This window comes from Chinchilla lanigera, unplaced genomic scaffold, assembly GCF_000276665.1.
Source record: "Chinchilla lanigera isolate Chin_1 unplaced genomic scaffold, ChiLan1.0 scaffold00041, whole genome shotgun sequence".
NCBI lineage: Eukaryota > Metazoa > Chordata > Mammalia > Rodentia > Chinchillidae > Chinchilla > Chinchilla lanigera.
In genome coordinates this window covers 12,110,958-12,132,883 of record NW_004955442.1, presented here as the reverse complement: position 1 = coordinate 12,132,883, position 21,926 = coordinate 12,110,958, and the positions used below count along the sequence as shown (strand labels likewise).

Below are 21,926 nucleotides of genomic sequence, written 5' to 3'. Positions count from 1 at the left end.
GAAACTGAGGCATAGAGAAGCTGTGTAATTTGCCCAAGGTCTCACGCCTGGTCAGTGGGAAGGGCCAGGATTAGAACCCAACCTCCTCTTTCCTTTTGCTGTGAAAACTCAGCCGAGCTGCCCTGCATTCTGTCACAGCTGCTAGCCTCTTCTTTTACTGCAATACAGACATGATCTTGTCATTGTCTGGCTTACAGACCTTCACTGGGTGCTTGCTGGTCAATAATGACATCTCAGAGTTACATTCATATGCTCTGTCTCCCTCATCCCTGTCATGCTGGGGTCCCACCTCTGTGCTTTGCCCACACTGATCATCCCCCCATTCTTCCCCTTAGCGAGTCTAACTGCCCCTCCTGACATGTCACCTTTTTTCTTTCTGAGGTCTTCCCCTTGCATAATACTGGCAAGACATCTATAACTGAGCAGCTTGTGTTCTGCCATTGTTCCCATCAAAACCCTCTCAGTCTTCCTCCTTGCTGTGTCCTACTGGTCAGGGTTGGTGGAAACCAGGCAGAGGGCAGCCTACAGCTTGTAGGAGCTGTGCGCCAGCCTGGCAGGGATGTGAGGTGGGTGTTGGCTTGTGGGCAGTGTGGGCTGGTGTCCCGTGGGGGCTGTGCCATGATCATCTGCAGGGCCTGTGGCATGGGATTCCTCCTCCTCCTCCACATTCCCCTTGTGTCTTTGCCTTCTTTTCATGATGGTGCTGAGAACTGAGATACAAAGTCAGCTCTGTAGATATCTGCTTGCTCACTCAGGCCACCAAATACTCACTGGGTGTGCAAAGTCGTGACAGCTCTCCTTCACGAGTTCTCCTGAGAGGCTGGATCCCCTCTCCTGAATCTGAGGACTTGGTGCAGCCTGTGGGGGGGTCTGTGAAGGATGGGGGAACCCAGTGTGGGGCCTTTAGAGTTAGCAGACTGGCTTTGAAAAGAGGTTCAATTTTTGCCTGGTGCTGACCTTGGGCAAGCTGCTTGTGTGGGCTGCTTCTCAGATTGGTTCTTTGTATGATGGAGGGACTTGTGCTCTCTTTAGAAGATTCAGGTAAAGACTGATGACAAGCATAATAGTTTTTGAGAACCCTCTGCGTTCTGGACCCTGTGCTCGAAACCAGTTCATCATCTCACAAGTTCCCAGAAGGACTCCACCAGGCCAGTGCTTTCCATTCCCGTTTCCCACACCAGGAAACTGAGATCTAAAGGCACAAACTCCCTGAACTCAGCTGAATGGTAGAGCCAGGAGTCTGAGCCCGAAGCCGCTTCTCCTAACCACCTGGCATGTTAGGGCCAGTCCGGTGTCCAGTCAATGAAGTCTTTGTCCCTTCCCCACAGACCCTCTTTTTGTTCTTCCTTAGGGCCCCCCTGCCACAGGATGAGAAGGAAGAATTATTTCTCTCTTGTACATTTCTTGATGCGAGCCTTTCTGTGTGGCTCGCTTGGGGTTTATCCTATTCTGTCACCTACATACGAGGATCCTAATAAAAGATCAATACATGATGTCACTCATTGCAGATAACATAAAGATTAAAACCCTGTAGTGAGGGGAACTCGGCAGTTAAGTGGAATTTCCATATTAGGAGTAGGGTTTAAACTTGGTCATCCTCTTCATAATATCAATGTGCAGTGACATTCACAAAAGAGGGATAAAAATCCAACCCATGGTCACACCTGGGGGGGCCTCCTCACCTGCCAGGCAGTGTGGCCATTCATGAAAAGACTTTAATTGTGGGTCATGCCTGTACGTGTTTTCTCTCCTCTAGTTCATGTACAGTTGGGTTTGTGTATCACACACATGATAGATTTGATCCAAAAGGCCTGGGTTGGCATCTTGTCTTTTTTACATATTAGCTGGGTGCCCTGTGTCTTTTTCTTCCTCTGTAAAATGGGGACAATGATCATACCAACCTCTTAGGGCTGTTATGAGACTTAGACACAAGATACATGTTAAGGCCTTAGGGTAGTGCTGGGAGTCTCCCAGTGATAGCTGTTATGGGACCATTCTGAGAGCAGATCGCTGATCCCACCAGGCTGTTGCTGCTGGTACTAATGGTGGGCATTAACAGCTTTTCATGTCCTTTGCTTATTAAATACTGACCACCTGTAGGACAATATGACAGTGAATTAAAAGTCCAGAATACTGAGGGGTAGATGTCAGGCAGCAGGTTATTGTCACCATTGCTCATTCTATTTTCTTCTCAAATAACACTGGGTGACACCAGTTGCCAGTCATACCCTGTGTCTATGGTCCCCACGGTTGTCTCCAATGGTTGTTCTTCCTGCAACTGTTCCCCATGTCTGCTCAGTAAAGATCCTGGCTGTCCTCTCAGCCTCCATGGAATTGCCCCAATGTCTGCATTCATGGATTAAACAAAAGCTTTGTAAATCACTTATTCTGCAGCAGTGAGGTGGCCCATCTTCTACTGTTGCAGCTGTTGAGATGCTGGACACTTTGCTGTCTGGCCCTCAGGTAAGCCACCTCCGTTCTTGGTTGTAGATGCCACCGAGCAGAACATGCAAGGTCTCATGCTGGAGCTAAGCCCTCAGGGCTCCTGCCCTTATCAGAAATGTGTGGCTGAGTCTACAGGGCCTGGGGGCACTAGGACCCCTTATTCCTCCATCCTCTATGGACTCTTGCTCCAGCTGTCCACTCATCTGTTTCAGCAGTGTTTACTGAGTACATACTGCACTCCTGATGATGTTCCAGGTGGTGGATTCACTGCAGTGCGTAGATGGCCATCCCTGACTCTATTCATGGTATTCTCCATGGCAGAACACCTCCATCTTGCCACTGTGAACAGTGGGGCTGGATGACCTTTTGCTGGTGGGCTGTCCTGTGTATTGTAGGGTGTTTCATACCAGCTCTGGTGTCTATCCATTAGATGCCAGTGGCACTCTGTCCCCCGTTTGGGCCAACCATATTCTCCCCAAATGCTGCCAGGTGGCACCTGGGGGTCAGGATTCCCCAAGTGGGGAGCAATTGTTCTGTGCAGAGGAAGGAGATGATCTGGAAAATAATGATGAAGAGAAACTAGCCAGAGGGTTATGGGAGTCCCTGATGGGTGAGGATAACCACTTTGCAAAGGGTGCTTGAGCATAGCCCATAAGAGGTGTCTCTGTGGACATCTGGGCCAAAAGAAGAAACAACCATGCAGGCATGTGTTTGAAATGGGATGAACCAAGTGCAGGGTTAATAGCAGAGAGGACAGCAGATGGCCTTGTCAGCTTTTCCTTGGAGGAGACAGGGAGGTGTTGAAAGATTCTCAGCCTTATATGGCATATAGGACAAGGGCAGGTGCAGGGAGGGGATTAGGCAATTGTCATAACAGCGGTGGTCCAGATCAGTGCAGTGGGGATGGAGATGATGATAAATGAAGGATTCTGGTTATGTTTGGAGGATCAAGCTGGGGGACATACAATGGACTGGGAATGTGGTGAGAGAGGAAGAGGGGCATTTGGGACGACTTGGAGGCACTGAGTGTGAGCAAGATAGGAAAGGAATGTCAGCATTCCCCTGGGCAATGTGGATATGCTGGCCTTCTACCCACCTCAGGTGGGATGTTGAAGACCCCAAAGATGGTTCCTCTCCAGCTCTCTTTTGGCTGCTTTGGCCTGAGCTATTCCACCCCCACCCCTACCTGCATAGTGATGGGACTTTGGGAGGCTTGTGAAGATGCAGATTCCCAGGCCCGTTCAACTATGCTGAATTTACATCATTGATAGTACAGCTAAGGGACTGTGTAGAGCTGTGAGCTCCAGGTGAGACAGAGGACATTGCTAATGGTGAGGGCTTCAGGCCCTAGGGATTGCACATGGAATAAATTTCAGCTGCTCATAGAGGAGTGTTTTGTTTGCCTGGACCCCTGCTTTGGCCCTGGTGTTAATCTTCCCACTTCTCTAGTCAGGTCTCCCAAGGCCCTCTGTGTGAAATGGGCCTGCCCCTTCCAGATCTTGTTCTTTGTCCAGCCTTGTTTTGTCTCTGATGTCATCTCCCTGATGAGCTCTTGAGATCTTAAGTGGCTGCTTGTGGCCGATGGCTGAGTTATCTGTACACTGGGAAGATTTATGTGTGAGAAGGGTAGAATTTTCCTAGCTATAAGGAACCTCTCAGCACATCCAGCTTGTCTATTTCATTTTTCTCCAGATGAGGAAACTAATGCTTGGGAAGCAAAGTAGTTTCATAGTTTCATAGCCAGCAGTGGTACTGTCACTGACACCTTCCTGGAAAATAGAAGCTCTGTTGGTGTGGTGTGGGCATCTGTAGCCATCCTGCTACGAGACAGGGCTTTCTCTTGCACTGTGGCCGGGCCTCCACATCTCAGTCACTGCCCTTCATCATTGTGTGCTTTGTGCTGAATGCCTCTGCTTTTCTGAGCCTGTGCATCCCTAAGCTCCACTTCAGGGAAACCTGGGGTTGTTAGGTCAATTCGTGAAAGTTGTCATTTCATCTCCTCACTGCAAGAAACAACTGGTTCTAGTAGGAGACCCCTTGCACAGCTGTGGGCTAGTGGGAGAGATGGCAGAGGTGCCACTGCAGTGCCTCAAGCCTGCCTTTCCAGCTCCTGTGGATTGATAAACACTGTGATAAAAGGATTCTGGCCTCGTCCCCAGACTAACCAGGTAACAAATGGATACTTCAATAACTCTGTGATAACGAGAGTCACTCACTCCGTGGTCTAGCAGCCTCTGCTGGGGGATTTCACGTTGGGATTATTGTGTTATCATAGAAGCATATCTGCTTTATGAAGATGACATATTTTGTCTCAATTATGAAGCTTCTGTTAACCCAAAAACATCCTTAATTGCTCCCGCTGAATAGTCTGTTTCTTAATTTTAAGCATGAGATATCAGGTAGGGGAGAAATGAATGAATTTAAGGGAAAGTAATTCATCATCATCACTGTCATTATCATTACCATCAGCACCGTCACTGTTACTAACATCAGTAGCACAGTGGTCTTTTATCTCCTTCCTGTGCTCTGTCTCAAGTGATCATCCAAAGAGCTCTGTGTCAGACAGCTATGGCAGCTCTCATTTTATGGAAGGTATGTACACCTGGATCTCATAAAAGTGAACTTCCTTGCCCAAAGCTATTGGACTCTTAAAATCATACCCTCTGGCCTCAGGGCTACTGGCATCTACAAGGTGTGATTGAAAAATATGGTGAATGTTTAAATTTAAAAATTATTACAGTAAGAGATACACTGCCATTAATCCCCCTCAAGATAGCTCCTCTCACATCAAACAGACTTATCTGCTGTTCTTGCCACTTTCTGAAGGAGTGCTGGAAGTCCTCTTTCCTGAGTGTCCTTAGTTCACTGTCATGGCTGCCTCAGTCCCTTGAACTGACTCAAAACGTTTGCCTTTCATGGTCACTTTGACTTTGGGAACAGCTAGAGTTGCACAGTGCTAGAGCTGGTGAATAAGGTGGATGAAGACACACGGCAATGTTCTTATAAGCCTGACTTTCCCTGGGATGGCACTCAGCATCAGTGATCACTGTATTTGTGAGCACATTATGTAAAGACACTCATGACAGAGGACTTCCAGAACTGCTTCTGAAAGTGGCAAGAATGATGGGATAACTGTGTACAGGGCAAAGTGGGGTGTATTTTGAGGGAGGTTAATGGCAATGTGTCTTGTACTGTAATGAACTTTAAAATTTAAGCATTTACTGTATATTTTGATCACACCATGTACCCTTGCCCCATGGGTGTGGAGCACCACCCCATGCCAAGGTGGGTTCAGCCACCTGTCCTGGAGATCAAGTTGGGAAATTACGCGGAGCAAGTGGAAGGCCACATGGTATGGACCTAACCCAAGTCATCAATCAGGCTTGATGGGTCTGGTTGGGCTGGCGCCTCCCTGTGAAGCAGGAAGAAGAGACACTGCCATCTCTGCTTGGCATGGGATGCAACCTCTCCTCGGGCTGGAACTACTGCCCGGAAAATCTGGTGCCAGGATGCTCAATTTTCTTTCACTTGAAAAGAATAATAGCATTACAGGCTGGTGTACGTGCGGGTTGCTGCACATGGGTCGCCAAAGTTTGCATCCTGAACGGGGCATCTGTTCCATCTGCAGGGGGCAGGGAGCAGGGACTTGCGGTAATTTTTTGATGGAGACTTGTATTTCACGATTCTTCTCCCTCCCCCCTTTTCTCCTTTTCTCTTGTCCTGTTTCTCTTTCTATTGATTTCAAAGTTCACGTCCACCAAGAAGTTAAAAATGTCAAAGCAGATAGCCCCCAGCCACCTATCTATGAGAGGAGCTCAATTTTTTTTCATATGTCAGTGTTACAAGTTGCTTAAGTGGATAGTGATGATTTCCCTGATGAAGTCTCTGAAGATGTGCACCCTGGCTCTGTTCCTCCAAAGATCCAGATGAGCTTTAGCATTAACAGGAACCAGGAGACCTGCCAAAGTCAATTCCGTGTTGGTTTCGCAGCCACTGTACCCATGCCAACTCCTTTATCTCTTGGTCCTTCTTGCTTTTCCTTTATGGAAAGTGCCCACAAAAGCCTATTTCTTACAGTCCACCTTCTGGATGGAGGTGGCAGTCAGGTGCCCTATCTGAAAAGGAAGCAGTGTTCAGATATTTAGATATCATGGGAAATGAGAAGCTGGAGTGTCTGAGGGCTGTAGAACTAAATAAATACAGGGAAGAGATTTTCCAGAGCTCTTATCGATTGGATGCTGAGGAGTTATTAAGTTTCAAGAGTGGCTTATTACTGCACTTGGGCCAGGATTAAAGCAGAGCTAACCGCGAATATTCATCTGGAGCCATTTGCCCTTCCACCCCAGCTCCCCCTTGTCTGGCCCCTCTCTCCCACACCCCCAGGTTGTCTGAAACAAGATATGTCAGGACATTTCCACGCTGGTTTCTCTCTCTTAGCTGGACACCCTTAGGATGCTCCCTGCAGTGTGTCAGTGTGTCTTATCAAATCACACATTTCCCCATGGAGGGAAGTGTTTTCCCCATGAAAAGAGCAGTGTGAGAGTTGGGGGAGGATGGGGTGCAAGCTGATTCAGGGTATAATGAGGGTCCTTTTGGGCTGATGATCTCTGCAACCGACAGCTTCCCCATTTTGTACTGGATTTGGGGGTCTTCTTTCAGATTGGAGAGTATGATACAGACCTGTTCTGGCGTAGCCTCACTCCAACTTTGTTGTGGCTTCATCAGCCAGTGTTTACTGGGAAACGCGATGGCTTCTTTGTGTTCATGCCATGACTGCTTCTGAGCCCTGTCTTCCCCTTCATCCCCAGCTGGGGCAACCTGTGCCCTGACGTCAGCTCAGGCCCCAGGTCGGAAGGGCCCCGCACATGTAGTAACCACCATCACTTGGTTCCAGGTTTGTAGTGCCCAGGGCCAGAGGTGCTTTGGAATTTGTTTCTGGGTCTTAGAAAGGCAGCATGGTGGCTGGACTGCATGTTACACACACATGTGCACACACACATGCATGCACACATGCACACACACACATGCATGCACACATGCACATTCAAACACAGTAATATTTCTGCAATAAAGTATTTACACCGAGTGAGATACTAACATTAGGCTGACATACTCATTCTTTATAAATATTAAAGGTTAAAAATATTTTGAATGTTGGAGATTTCTTTCAATTCAAAACTTCCTCTAAAGAGCCTTATGTTAGAAAAGAGAGGAGGCCAACATCAGATTTAAGAGTAAAATTTCAATGCCAGGTATAGTGGTGGGCACTAGAGTCCCAGAATTCAGGTGGCTGAGGCAGGAGGATCATCACTTGAGCCCAGAAGTGTGAGACTAGCCTTGGCAACATAGTGAGACCTCACCTCAAAACAAACAAAACCTCTCACGGTTACAAGCCTGGGGGTGTAGCTCAGTGTTACAGCATTTGCCAGGCACATGTGAGGACCTAGGCTCCAGACACAGTAGTGAAAAAACAGTTCCAGTTTGGAGAGAAATTTAAGGCTGTGTAATTTCCAGTCAACTCACCTGGCCCCCAGTTTCTGTGCTTCCCTGTGATCCAGTTTACTGGTTTCACTGTGTAAGAGGGAGAAGCCAAGGAGACACAGTAGAAGAGATTTGTTCCAACTCTCGTCTCTTCCCTGCATCTCGAGAAGGACCTTGGGTCCTAATCCCCCCACCAGGAAAAGCCCAGGCAGGCTGACATTTAGAAGTTTATTGGCTGGAATGAGGAGTCTGTCAATTTCAGGGTCTGAGAAGCCAAGGGAAGAGCGGGTGCTCCCTGCGGATGCCCCGAGCGCATGGTAACGGAGACCCGTGTGGGAGGAGGACGAAGCTTGCCTTGTTGTTTTATTAATTTAGTTCTGACGGCTGCTAGTGCTGAGGCCGTCACGGTTCTCAGCAGAAATTAAAGGAATCCTCAGGAACCCCTCTGTCAAGTACCAATGATGAGCCGTGTAGGAAATGAAGGTTAAATGCAGATAAAGATCTCCACAGTGCTGGATTGTCCTTGTCCCTTAATCCTGAGCTCTAGTTGCATGACACATCTGCACCCCTCACTCTCCTTCTCCAGGGAGGTCAAAACCTGACCCACCACCTTTTCCTCCGTGCACTTCTGTGGGGCTGCCCAGCTGCTCCTGCAGAAACCCTTGAGCCACCCTGACCTCCCTCCCTTCTACTCCCTCCCTGCTGCTCCCTCCCTCCTACTCCCCAGCCCCAGGAAATCCACTCCCTCAACCTTTCCCCTCTCCTCTTCCTTCAGCTCTCCCAGGATCCTTGGTTCCTGTCACCGCCTTGATGTTTCTCTCACCCGCTCCTGCACCCCTAAAGTCTAAGGCCTCTGTCCAGCTGTTTCCCCAACTCTTCTCCTTGCTGGCCACGACTCAGACTGCCCCTTTACTCTCTGTGGGGCCAACTCCGGGCCTCTGTGGGCACTGCTCTGGCCAGGGCTCCCTCACCACATCTCTTCAGGCCTTCCTTAGGGAAGATTTTAGACCTCATAACCAGGCCAGGGCTCAGCACCTAGGACTTTTTCTTTCCTGCCACTCACCAGATGATGATTTCCCAATTAATGTCTTAGTTGTCTGCTCAGCATCTCCAGAAACAAGCCTGGGCCCACCTTCCCCAGAGAGCAGGGACTCTGTGCTCCCTGCCCCCCACTGCCTGGCACAGTCTTGGTACAGGAGGGTCCCAGCAGTGGGCAGTGGGTAGAGTTGGGCTTGAAGAATGCAGAACGGCGTGGCCTCTGCCCCATCCGGCCTCAGCACTCAGGGTGCTCCTTGGGGACTGCGTTTGGGGATCCACCTGTGGGCCATCATTGGGGGTGAGAAGGACACATTACCTTTGGTGGTAGGAGCCCACCTGGCAGGGGCTCCTACACTGGGCACCAATTAGAACAAGTCGGTGGGATTCCAGCCAAGGGTGTCCAGGCTCAGGGAGCAGTGAGCAGGTGGCAGGATATGGTATGGTTGGGACCCATCCTCATGAGCTTGTCCCTAAGCCTGCCTGGTGGCTTCTGACTACAGCAGGTCCTGGTCTGGCCAGTAGTTTCCTGGGACAGGCCCAGAAGCATCTTCCTTTCACTGCACTCCTTGGTTGATACTGTTTTGTTTTGTTTTTCTTTTTGGTACCGGGACTTGAACTCAGGGCATCAGGCTTGTCAGGCAAGTCTTATGCTGCTGAGCTATATCCCTGGCCCTCACTGGACTCCTTGGGAGTGTGAGTTGTTTGCATGAGTAACCGTTTGTTCACGCAGCACATGTGTTGAGTACCTGCTGTCTGCTTCGATTTCTGTGTCAATGTCGGCGGGCAACACGGGCTGGGCACACAGGTCAGTGGGAGAGGCTGTTGTCCCCTGTATAATTATACAAACAACTAATGCAAACAAGGAATGACATGTTTTAGGACAGGCCTGGAGCTAATGTGCATAATGCTGCAAGACTGCGTCTCAAGGTTTCGTTTGTTTTTTCCTAGAGAAGATCATCAGGGAAGGCTTCCTAGAGGAGGTGATATTTGGGCCATCATTTAAAGGATGTATTGGAGTTCAGTTGCAGAATAACCTTCTGGGCTGGGGTGGCAACCTGTGCAAGGAGCTTGAAAGAGCTTGCTACTGGGGCCCATGGTGGGACGCAGAATGGAGGGCAAGGGTGAAGAAGCGGTGGTGGGGGTGTGTGCAGACCATGTGCAAGGCGTTACCAGGGCAAGTGCTGTGAGCTTCCGGATAGGATCTGTGGGGATGCTCAGATGTCACAGGAAGCTGAGAGCAGAGGTGGCAGCCCTCGGTGTGCAAGACTCGGGAGGCTGGCTCTTCACTGCAGCTGCTGGGCTTTGATGCACAGCCAGGCTTGCACTATTGGAGAGCAGGCAGCCCGGCTTCTGCAGGTGGCCGGTCTCCTGGGAGCCTCAGCTTGGGAGGATCCCACTCCCTTGGGTGCTGCACAGGTGGGGGGCCAGGCCTCTGGGGGCAGCAGGGCGGGCACAGTGACACAGCGCAGTGTGTTGGGGCCCGGCCTTTCATACCGGGGTGCTCTCCTGAGTGGCACCACTGGGCCCTGAGCAGTCCACATGCGCTGTGATTCCCACAAAGAGCAGGGAGCCAACCAGAGAAGTGAAGCGACCCTCTGAGGCTACACTCGAACACAGGGTAGAGCTGAGATTGGAACCCAGGCCCTCAGCACCTTGCCTCCACCTCTGCACCCCGTTGTGTCTCAGGAGGGTGGGTCTCTGGGTTTTCTAGAAGAGGGAGTAACCAGTTTAGCCTCAAATGCAAAGGAGAGAACATAGCAACAGATAGATTCCGTCTCTGCTTGACTGTGTGTCCTCAAGCAGTTTGCTTACCCTCTCTGAGTTGCAGCTGCAAGATGAGCTCACATCTATGATAATGCTGAGCCTTTGAGTGCCACACTGTATTCTCAGGCTTTTATACACATTAACACACTACCCCTCACAGTGGCCCTCCCTCTGGGATAGGGGCTGTTATTACCCCCATTGTGACAGATGGGGCTCTTGAGGCACAGAGAGGTTATGGTACATGGCCAAGGTCACATAGCCAGGGCGAGCTCAAGTCTTGCTTTGAACCCAAGAAACTTGGCTGTTTGCAGAGATCAGATGACATGGTTCAAATATGGATTGTGGCACAGAATGTCACACGGCATGGCTTAGGAACAGCCATTGAAATTACAGAGCTGCTCTAACCCTCCAGCCCTTTCTTCTCTGTAAAATGGGATGACAGCAGCTGTGGTTATTAGGCCTTAATGATAGTCTCAGTTAGTAGACTCCAATGATGAAGTCTGTTCCCCCTTTTACAGATGGGGAAGTCAAGGCTCTGGGTTGCACACCTGCTGAAAGGTAAGCTGGCTTCCCTCTGTCTCTGTAGCCAACCAGGGCCCATGTTTGTCAGCTGGAGACATGCTCTTTCTCTGGCTGGGCCTTCCCTCCAGGAGTGGCCCCGAGAGTACAAGGCTGCCCCAGGTGTTCCTGGTTCCACTGAGTTGGGTCTGTTCCATGCCCCTCTATTCCACCTCCCTATTGCCCCATGTCCCCGCCATTCCATTGCTGCATAAATGGCCCAAGACCCACATGAGTTGTGGATGGCCTGTTTCACAGGAGCCCTGTCAAAATCCTGGGCAGGTTGGGTAAGACGCCTTTGTCAGACTTCCTAATGTTAGCGTCCTCCCTTGTGATTACATGCAAGACGTATTTATTCAACACTTTGCTTGTTTCCTCGGCAGCCATAATAACAGTGTCTCATATACTGACTATGTGCTGTCTTGAACTGTGGTGTCTCCCAGTGGGAAACTGGGCTCTGCCATCTCAAGGGGTGACCTATACTCTGCCAAGGCGTCTCCCTCAGCTTGGGTCAGATAGGCAGCTCACAGCCTAGCCGCACAGTGCTGTCACCAGGGAAGCTGGATGGGTGACACATCTTCTGGCTGTACCTCCAGAAAGTTGGCCTTGATTCATGAGGCCTGGAAGCCTGGCTTTTGCGTACCATAACAGATATTGTGTTAGGGTACACACTTGTGTCCTGACCCCTGTGAATCAGAGTTTATTTGGAAAAAAAGGTCTTTATAGATGTAGCTAATTTAACTGTCTCCAAAGGAGGTCATCCTGGATTTAGGGGGAGCCCTAAATCCAAAGACCAGAGGGCATATGAGACAGAAAAGAAGATGCTGGGGCAGGACAAGAGCCACATAGGGGAGAGGCCGATCCTGGGTGCTGTGTCCCCACACCAGGAGGCTCTGCCATTGCCATTGCTGGAGCTTGGGCACAGGACAACAGAGGATGCCTTCCCGCCTTCTGCCTCAGCCTGCCCACACCTTGATCCCAGACTTCTGGCCTCCTGAACTGTGAGATAACACATTTCTGTTCCGTAGGTAACCTTGTTTGTTACAGCAGCCACAGGAAACTATTGTATATGTTTTGAAAGCTCTGTGGGTGTCTTAGTCCATTTTCTGTTGCTCTACAGAATACTTGGGACTGGGTAATTAAAACTGATTTCCCCTTCAGAGAAAAAAATGCGGCTCACCACCAGTGCTTCCTTAATTTTAAGTAATCAGGAATTACTGTGTTTTGCAAACAGAACACCACTACCAAAACCAGCATGCTATAAATAGAACGATGTCTTCTATTTCCAAAGACTATCAATATGCCAGAGAGATATGAAAATAATAATAAAAGTGACATCTTTCATGGCAAACTTTGGGGTCAGGTTAGGACTGTAATTGTGAATTATCTCTGCCTAAACACTGCTGCCCGGGAGGACTCACAGGGCAGATGGGAAAGGGAAGACAGAATGGAGGTTTGTTTTGGCTTCTGGTTCTCAGGACCGGAAGTGGAAGAGATCTGCACTGGTGTGGCCCCTAACAGTGTCAGCACGTGAAAGAGGCGGATGGCTTTACAATCACTCATTCCCATGGAAACTGGTCCCATCCTGAGCAGTGAGAACCCATCTGCAGGAATGACATGCCAGTCTATTCACACTGGCCCTGTCCCGTGGCCAGACACAGCTCCTAGCACAGCCCCATAGACATGCACTGTTGCAGGGAGCAAAGCCAAGCACCGAATGATTAGGATACAAAGCCACACTGGAGACCAGTGGTGTAGACCATGCCAGGACTGGGGCTGAGTGCCCTCTTCTGGTCTTTCCTTTTCTCCTGGTGTGGTGGATACTTTCACCATTCATTGCTGTCTATCCCCAGGTAAGCAAAGGACAGGCCAAAAGCAACGTGAACAAGGTTTGGATGAGGGTGATGTCCTCTCCAAGATGATGCTATTAACCGCTCTGCCCTCTGACACCACTGGCCATATTGCATTGGCCTGCAGCCCTCCTGTTTTGCCTGGCTGCCCTTTGCAGGTAAATCCTGAAAAGGAGCCAAGAAGAACAAAGCCTGAGTCACAGCTCTGGAGCAGTCTGGGTGGGATGCTCCACAAAGGCGTGGTGACCTAGCCCTTTGGTTGCTATGTTTCCCTGACATGACCAAATGCTGAGCATAAGTCATTGTTCAAAAGTGACAGGATGACACACAGGATAGGAGGTGGCATTTGAAAATAGTATATATGAGAAAGATTTGCATCTAGAAGATATTAAAAGACTCTCAGAATTCAACAATGATTCAACCCAGTTAAAAGGAGGTCCTGAATAGACATTTCTTCAAAGATACACAAGCAGCCAGCAGAGGCACAGAGGGAAGCTCTGTCTTGTTGGTCCTTAGGAAACTACAAACCAGCGTCGAAGAGAAGTGCCCATTCACATGCACTGAGGTGGCTGGAACCACACAGCCAGGTAATAGCAACTGTTGCTGAGGATGTAGAGAAACCAGAGCCTTCATGCATGGTTGGTGGGGGTGCAAAAAGGGGCAGCCACTTTCCAAGCAGGCTGGCAGCTCCTAAATGACTAAGCAAAAAGTAACATGTGGCCCAGGAATTCTCCTAGGTGTGTACCCAAGAGAAACTACAGGAGTCCACATAAAGACTTGAACGTGGATGCTTGTCACAACAGCCAGAAGGTAGAAATGATCCACATGTCCATCAGCAGAAGAGTGGATAAACACAAGGTGTTCTGTTTACACAATGGTGTACTCCTCAGGCACAATAAAGGATGGAGTGCTGATTTTCATTACACATGGTGCTCACTGAGAGTAGCCAGATGTGACTATTCTTAGGTTGTAGGATTCTTCCATGCACAGGAAAACCCAGAGCCACATGGAGAGCAGGTGGATGATTGCCCAGGGCTTGGGTCATAGAATTGGGGGATGGACGGATGGGATTTTTTATGGCGTGATGAAATTGTTTTAAAAATGTAATGATAGTTGCTTCTGTTTGGAACCACACCAAAAATGATTTAATTATGCATTTTCAATGGGGGAAATGTACATTATGTGAATTAGGTCTCAATTTGTTTTAAAATGTGACTGGATACTGGCACAGAGCTGAGACCCCTTCTACCCACTTCCTGGTGGTAGGAACGTGCACTGTAGCACATTGTAGGTGCTCAGTTAGTGCAACCCACCTTCTTGCTTCCTGCCCAGGAGCTTGGCTGCTCCTCCATGCAGCACCCATGTTGGTCTTGTCAGATGTAGTCTGTTTGTGTCCTTGTAAACGAGTGATCTGCTCAGGGACTGCAGTCCTCAACACACCCCACATGGACAGTGGGTGACACTCTGCAGACAAAGGGGCTGGAGAGTGGGAGAGCCAGGAGCCAGTGTCTGTGGCAGGCGATGCTTTTGGATTTGAGAGGGACTGGACATGGGGAGAGAAAGTGGGGTCCAGGGGCCTTTGTGGAAGCCACTGCAGCACAAGCAACCTGCATGCTGGCATTGGTGCCAGTGGTGTTAAAACAGGGTAGAGTGTCACAGGTGAAGTGGCGGAGCAAGGCAGCTGGCTGGGTGGCATCTGGGGACATGGGACTGGCTTCTGCAGATGCAGAGAGGGTGGTGGAGGATGGGGCGACGTGCATGTGATGTCTCTGTGGGCACCTGGCTCACCAGGATGCCACTGAGACACTACCCATCCCATGAGGCTGAGCTGTGGGTGTGGGAGGGCTGGGAGGACTGTCTCCTGAGAGACATGTCCTCGACACGGACCTCTCAGTCCCCTGTTCTGGGTCAGGTCACCACATGGCCACCTTGCTGGCCCATGTGAGGTTGCTGAGGGATGGGACATGAGAGAGCCACGGAGACGCCTCTGTGAGTTCACAGAGTCTGTAGGAGAAGGTGCTGCTTGTGCTGTGATCACTACCTTGGGCTCTGGTCCGCAGGTTCTGCCCTTCTGATCCAGCAAACTTGAGTGTGTCACTGGAGTGAGGTTTTGGGTCATGACTTCCATCCTCCAGAGGGGAACCTGCGAGTGCAGAGTCCTAGGGGTGTGGGTCACAGAGACAGAGAGGCAGTGAGGACCCCGGAGTCTGTCCCTTCACCACGATGCTCCCCTCCCTGTGGATGTGGTGTGTCAGTCAGCTCTGTGTTACTGTAGCGAATTGCCCGAAGCAACTCACCTCTTTTAGTGGAAGGGCTCATTCAGCACTCAGTGCAGGAGGTTTGAGGACATGGTGTGAAGCTGGCTGTGGTCCAGGAGCATCTTCTGCTGGTGAAGGGCAGTGGTGAGAGAGTGTGTGGTAGCAAGAAAATGATAGATCCAGGAACGGACAGGGAGGATGAGGCCACCCAGCCTCAGAGCAGCCCTGGGGAGATGCACTAGGGACGCAGGAGGCCACCTTCCACTATCCTGATCCCGCCTCCAGAGGCCTGGGGACTTCCTATGAGGCCCTGCCTTCCAAAGGTTCCCACCTTCCAACAGTGTCACCTCTCTGTAGTGCCACCAGGCCCCTTGGGGGACATAAACCATATTCAAGCCATAGCATGGTGCTTAACTACATAAAAGTACTTGGTTCTCCAAGTTGTCTGGCCTTTGGCAAAATCCACAGTGGTCTGGGTTGAAAGGTCCTGTAATATCGCCTAGCCCTCACTTTATTTTAAGTAGTTTTATAGGTACAGACACTGAGGCTCTGAGAGGGTGACTCACTTTCCCAGAGTCACACAGCCATCCATCCAGGTCAGACCTAGAACCCATTTTACCTGACTCCTGTTGACATGCAGAGGCTCACTTTGCTGAATCCTATGAACATGTCATCCCAAACTTATACTTGGGGCCACTAAGCAGTTTCCCCTGACACTGTTCTGAGTGACATGAGCAGACCAGGTTTTTGGTGGATGCGTCCTGGTGTGATAGACGACAGTGTAGTGTGTCAGAGGAGACTTCATGTAACAGAAAAGGGCAGCAGGTGTTATTTGGGCTAAATTGACCTTGAAATTGATTTCTTTATTTTATGACTTACTGAAAGGAGATTAATACTTTTTTTTTTCCTGCAGTCTGAAACAATTTACATGGTAATAGAAGGCATAGTCAGTCAAATAAATTGCTGGAAGTGGTAGTGTTCCAAGGGAAAAAGTACAGAGCTTATGCACATTGATTTCTTTGCCCTGGGGAGAAGCAGAGATTTTAACATCTGGGAATAAGGAGCTAAATTTTATCTCACATTTTAAAAACAGAGGGCTGGAGAGCTTAATCTGACATTTATGCAGAGTTTCTCAGTTGGGGGAGACAGGGAAAGTCTGAGCTTCCTGCTGAAGTTACCTGGTGTTCTTGGAAGTTCTCTGGACAGCTTGACTTGGAGAGGCTGGGACAGGGACCCAGGTGACATGGGCGCGTGAGGAGCTGGCTTCCTTGAAGCTGGGCATGTGCAGAGGAAGGAGGTGGTGGCAGGCAGGGAACATAAAGTATAACCTCTGATGAGGGTGTCAAAGAACCCTATGCCTGCAGACCATGCATCCAGATTTCTAGGTTTTGCACCAGACGTAACTTTTTTGCACCAGATGTAACTTTTCGACACCAGATTGACTTGATTCACTGGGACTGGTGGCATCTGCTTAGTGTGTGAGGCTGCATCCATCTCAGCAATACAGTGCAGCAATTGATTAGTACTTCCTGCCCTGGGAACATGACAGGAGCAGTAGCCTGTGTGCCACTGATTTACAGTTCCTGGCACAACCACTGAGATATGGCCCTCCTTGCCAACGTCTCTGCACTAGTACCACATTGACAGGACCCTTGCCAATCCTCCAAAGTGATTGTATATTATTTGCCGCATTATGCATGCTAATTTTTTTGCAGTAAATGTCAAAACTGAATCTCTACCTAATGACTGGTGTTGACATGTATTTTCCCCTTACATTATCTTCTTTTCAAAATCAAATAAAACATAGAATAACATGGTCGTAATTTTCAATGCAGAGTTCAAACTTAAAAAGAAAGAAGAGCGGGATTAGTTTCTCTCCTCCATCCTGCTCAGACAAACAGCTCCTTCCTCCAAAATTGTTCATTTTCACTACACCTGTCTTCTTCACCTTGTCTCTATCTTTTGGGGACCTCGCTGCATAGACTAGGAATGCATATGTTCTTCAAACAGTGAGCAGATGGCTAATTCTGTAGTTACTACTCTACATTTTACTGGTGCCATCATCGTCCCCTACAGTTCTGCCTCATTACATTTATTGAGGTTGTCTGAATTTTCTTGGGCTTCATATAATGGACTTGTGTTGTTGCCAAGGATTTGTAATGATAAAAATTTTTTGCTGCGTATCCTCAGCCTAGTAATCCGTGTTTCTTATGTCTTTTGTGCTTGTCTTTCATTTTGACTTTGGTGTTTCTCTCACAGATTTGGGAAAGCTCTTTACAAGTGAAGGAAATTACTACTCTGTTCAATGTGCTCTAATTTTCTTCATTTTGTTCTTTTTCTCATACTTGATGGTGGTGTGTTTCATGTTGTCTTGGTTACTTTTCTCTCGTTGCTGAGACAAAATACCCAACGCCCAAAATGAAGGAAGGAAAGGTTTATTTAGCTTACAGTTTGTGGAGGTTTCAGTCCATACTTGGCTGGCTCTGAGGCAAAAGGTAGCAAAGCAACAAGAGCAAAGGGGGGAATGGCAGCTGAACAGCAAACAGCCAGAGCAAACGGGAGGAATGGCGGCAAGCAGCTTCTTTCCCTGCCTTACTTTGTAAACAGGCTACCCCCACCTAAGGGGCGTGTAGCTCTCACATAATCTTTGCCCTCCTCTTCCACAGGCTCAGGATGTATACAAAGTAAGCACCCTGGCTTCCTGTTGAGTCACTTAGCCAAACCTCTAGACTCCCCAAGTTGACACAATGTATCAACCATAACACATGTGTAACATTTTGTGTACACAAAATTTATAATCTTTTGTAGTAACACTGTGGGTTGGGGAGTCAACATTGGAAAGATCTTATCTAGCACTCTCAGATTATAAAAGATCCCACATTATTATAGTTTAGGTCTAAATGTCCCACCAAAAGTTTCATGCATTCCCGTGTGGGTTTTTGGAAAGTAATTAGACCATGGGGCTGACACAGTCATCAGTGGATTAATCTATTGATAAACTCATAGCTGAATGTGTGCTTAGGAATTGGGGCCTGCTTGGAGATGGGTCATGGGTGGTGTGACCGAGGAAGGCATGTCCTTGTCCTGGGTTCCCTTTCTCCCTCTTCCCAGGATGCCATGCATTGAATAGCTATCATTCTCCTGCCCTTCCACATGTCATTTCTGCCTTTGGGCCAGCCACCCATGTAGGGACTAAGCCTACTAAAACTGTGAACCAAAATAAACCCCTCTCTTTTTTTTTTTTTTTGGTTTTTCTCCGGTACCGGGAACCGAACTCATGACCTTGCACTTGCCAGGTCGCTGAGCTAAATCCCCAGGCCCTTAAACCCCTCTCTTTAAGTTGTAGGTATCAGATATTTTGTCCCAGTGACAAAAAAGTGACTAAGGCACACATATTTGGTTATGTTGTGTCATCCAGTAAAGACATGAATTAAGGAGATATTTTAATTTTTTTGCCTCAGAGAATGCAGACTCTAAGCTCTGTAGGGATTGGTATAGTCTGTGACCATCTGAGGGTTGGGAAGTGTCTGTGCATTTCTCAGGTGCTCTCTCCCCTCTAATCCCGTCTGGCTAGACATTTTAGATTTAGTGGGCTAGGGTAGGTTGGTGACCTTTAGAGCCCCTGACCCTTGTCTGTCTCTCTCAGCCTTGCAATTCTGCCTATCTCTACCCCTGGGAACCTGCCAAGGCCCATGACCCCACACCTCTGCTCATTGATCAGATGGCTTTGGTCAGCTGTGGCCTGAGCTTGGAACTTTCCCCATCTTGGGCCAGCTTTCACTCACTGCATGCTGGGGACCCTTACCCTATGTCCCTATGTCTAACCCGTGCCCTCTGTATAGGCACAAGGAGTTTGGCTACTGTGTCAGCCTTCTTATAATCTAAAGCCATTGTTATACAAAGTGTGCCATGTTCTCTTGCTGCTCTTTGCTGCTGTATGGGGTCTATACACACGCATGCACACACACATGCTCAAGGACAGGGCAGGGCATGGAGAAGTGGGACATGGCGGCACAGGAAGAAGCAGCATCCAGGTTGCTTGTTGGCTTAGGGTTGTAGTTTAGGATCTGAGAAGGCGAGCGCATCCTTTTCCTCCTAACAAGCTGCCACAGGGTGTATCAGTTCAATTCATCAGCCATGGGAATTCATTGTGTGGATTCATGGAGAAAACCAAGACTTCTTGGTAACTAGAGCAGTCAGTCAGACAGCCATTGCCTTCTACTTTTGAGAGACAGCTGTCTCTGCTGCTTCGCCCCGCTCAGTCTGCCTCAGGATGTTTGAGCATGTGTTTGTCGCTTTTTCTGAGGTGAGGGGGCAGGAAAGACATGGGGGTTGGCATAGTTGGCTGCTTTATGCAGGACAACACAGGGACCCTGCTAAGCAGGGAGTGACAGGTAGGCAGGCAAATGCCCAGTCACAGGGCCCAGGGAGGCTTAGGAGGGGCCTCAAGAGCAGAAGGATCCCATGAGCAAGCGGCGGGGGAGCCTGCGGTGCAGCCCCATTCCCCCCAAACCAGGGCTCCCGTGACCTTTTAAGGTGAGATGGGTGTGTTGTGGGGAGAGTGGCCGCCAGGCAGGACTCTGTGACCTCTGCGTTTGGGCTCAAGCCGTGGAGATGGGCAAGCAGTTCTGATTTTCTTGTTACCAGATTTTCTCATGACCAGCACCTTCTGGGAAATACAGAGAAAAGACGTGTGGCCTTCTTCATTGGCTCCAGAACGGTCCACAGAATCAAGACCTCAGCGCTCCTAGAGGGGTCTGAGCAGCATCTGTGGGTGGCCCAGAAAAGCCTTGGTGGCTCTGCTCCCCATTTCTATCTCAGGCTGTCTCGTGTCACAGTGTCTGTGTCTGTCAGTCTATCTGTCTCTGTCTTGTGTATGAATGTGGCACGCACGCGCATGTGCGTATCTCTCTCCTTCTGCTCGGGTGTATGGCTGAGTCCTGGTCACAGCTCAGGGAGTTTCACCTAATGAAGAGTTGGGGATTCAGGCACTGGTGGTACTTTTTAGATCAGAACGTATCCCAAGCACTAGCCGGTGACCACCTTTAACATGCTGTGACCCATGGAGCAAGGCTGAAACCATCAGAGGAAGGCGGGTTTGATGGCAGTTAACACCTGGGTTTTCAGCAGGCATGCTCAAGTCCAGCTGCAGGCTTTCCACAGCCTGCTGGATGCCTTGGGCCAGACCCTCAGCCTCTCTGTTATCCACCACCCCTCCACTGGGGCTGAAGTTAAGACCTGCCCTCCTGCCGAGGAAGAAGGTAGAGGGTGCTCCCAGAGCGCTCTGCATCAGGTACTGTGGGTGCTGTCTCTCGTGAAGCAGTGACCGCACTCCCTGTGACAGGTCAGCTGGACGTGGCTACAGGTCACGTGTGTCTTCAGGATAGGCTGGAGCATCCACACCGAGGCAGAAAACTACATTTTCACTGCCTGATAGAGATGTCAGAAGAATCATAGATGCAATAATTTTGTGGTAGCCACATTAAAAAGTAAAAAAGAAACTAGTGAAACTAATTGTAATAATAAATTTTCTTTTATCTACTCATAATATATTTATATTTTTAAACATAACAATATATTTTTATTTATTATTAAATATCATCCTAAGATATAATCGATATAAAACTATTAATGAGATGTTAATATTAATGAGATTTTTACATTCCTTTTCTTCATAGTATGTTCGAAATCAAGTGTGTGTTTTACACTTAGGTGACATTTCCATTGAGTCTGGCCACATGGCCATTAGAGGTTGCTGGAGTGGGCAGTGTAGGTCCTACCCCCGTAGGGGATGAGCAGAGACCCAGGACAGCGTGGAAAACCATGGTGGGACATTCTGTGGTTGTTCTAAGTTAGCTTACTTCCTCAGCCTGGTCCCCCAACCTTCTTATCCATGTTTGTTTTTCAGGACTGCAAGCCTGAAGCTCCAGCCCTCCTGCCCAGTGCCAAGAGAAGCTCACAGGACTCCGTAAGTAGAAGCGGTGTGGTCCAGCAGAGTGGAAACAACTTCTGCGTCTTTTCAGCCTCCTTGGTCTGAGTTATCAACCACTGGGAATTTTTTCCCCCTTAAACCTGAAGCAGATTTTGCTGGGAGAAGCCTAGCAACTCATTTTGAGGGGAATAAAATTTCCCAAGCATCTGCACAACCTCTATAAGGAAATGGCCAGGGTCATATTCCAAGCCTGTGGTCCAGGACAGGAAAGGTGCACACAGCCCTTGGAGAAGGGCTAGGTCCAGCTGGACGTCACATCTGTGGGTGATGGATGGTACAGGCACTATAGGCTGAGCCCTTCCTTGCTGCCTTGAGAGGTCCAGGTCATAAGGGAAAAAGGAAGAAGTTAGTATCACTGGGCGTTTCCTGTGGGAACTGCAGTTTGCTTACTGAGTGCCCGGCAACCCCACACCATAGACTCACATTTGGAGTCTTTAGGTCACATGACTGTGGGTTATGCCAAGTGCAGATTCTTGTGTGTCCCTCTGTGGACACAGCGGCCAGGAAGCCCCTGCAATGATGCTTCTGATCTCACCACAC

The 21,926-nt window shown here is 49.1% G+C and overlaps 1 protein-coding gene across 1 annotated transcript in view; it reads left to right on the top strand.

The window, feature by feature from the left end:
• Positions 1–21,431, top strand: part of LOC102006831 — a 260,039-nt gene extending 238,608 nt beyond the window's left edge. The window contains exon 4 of the mRNA XM_005391851.1: positions 21,303–21,431. Coding sequence (XP_005391908.1) covers positions 21,303–21,431 — 129 coding nt within the window. The remainder of the gene's footprint in view (positions 1–21,302) is intronic.
• Positions 21,432–21,926: the final 495 nt, after the last annotated feature.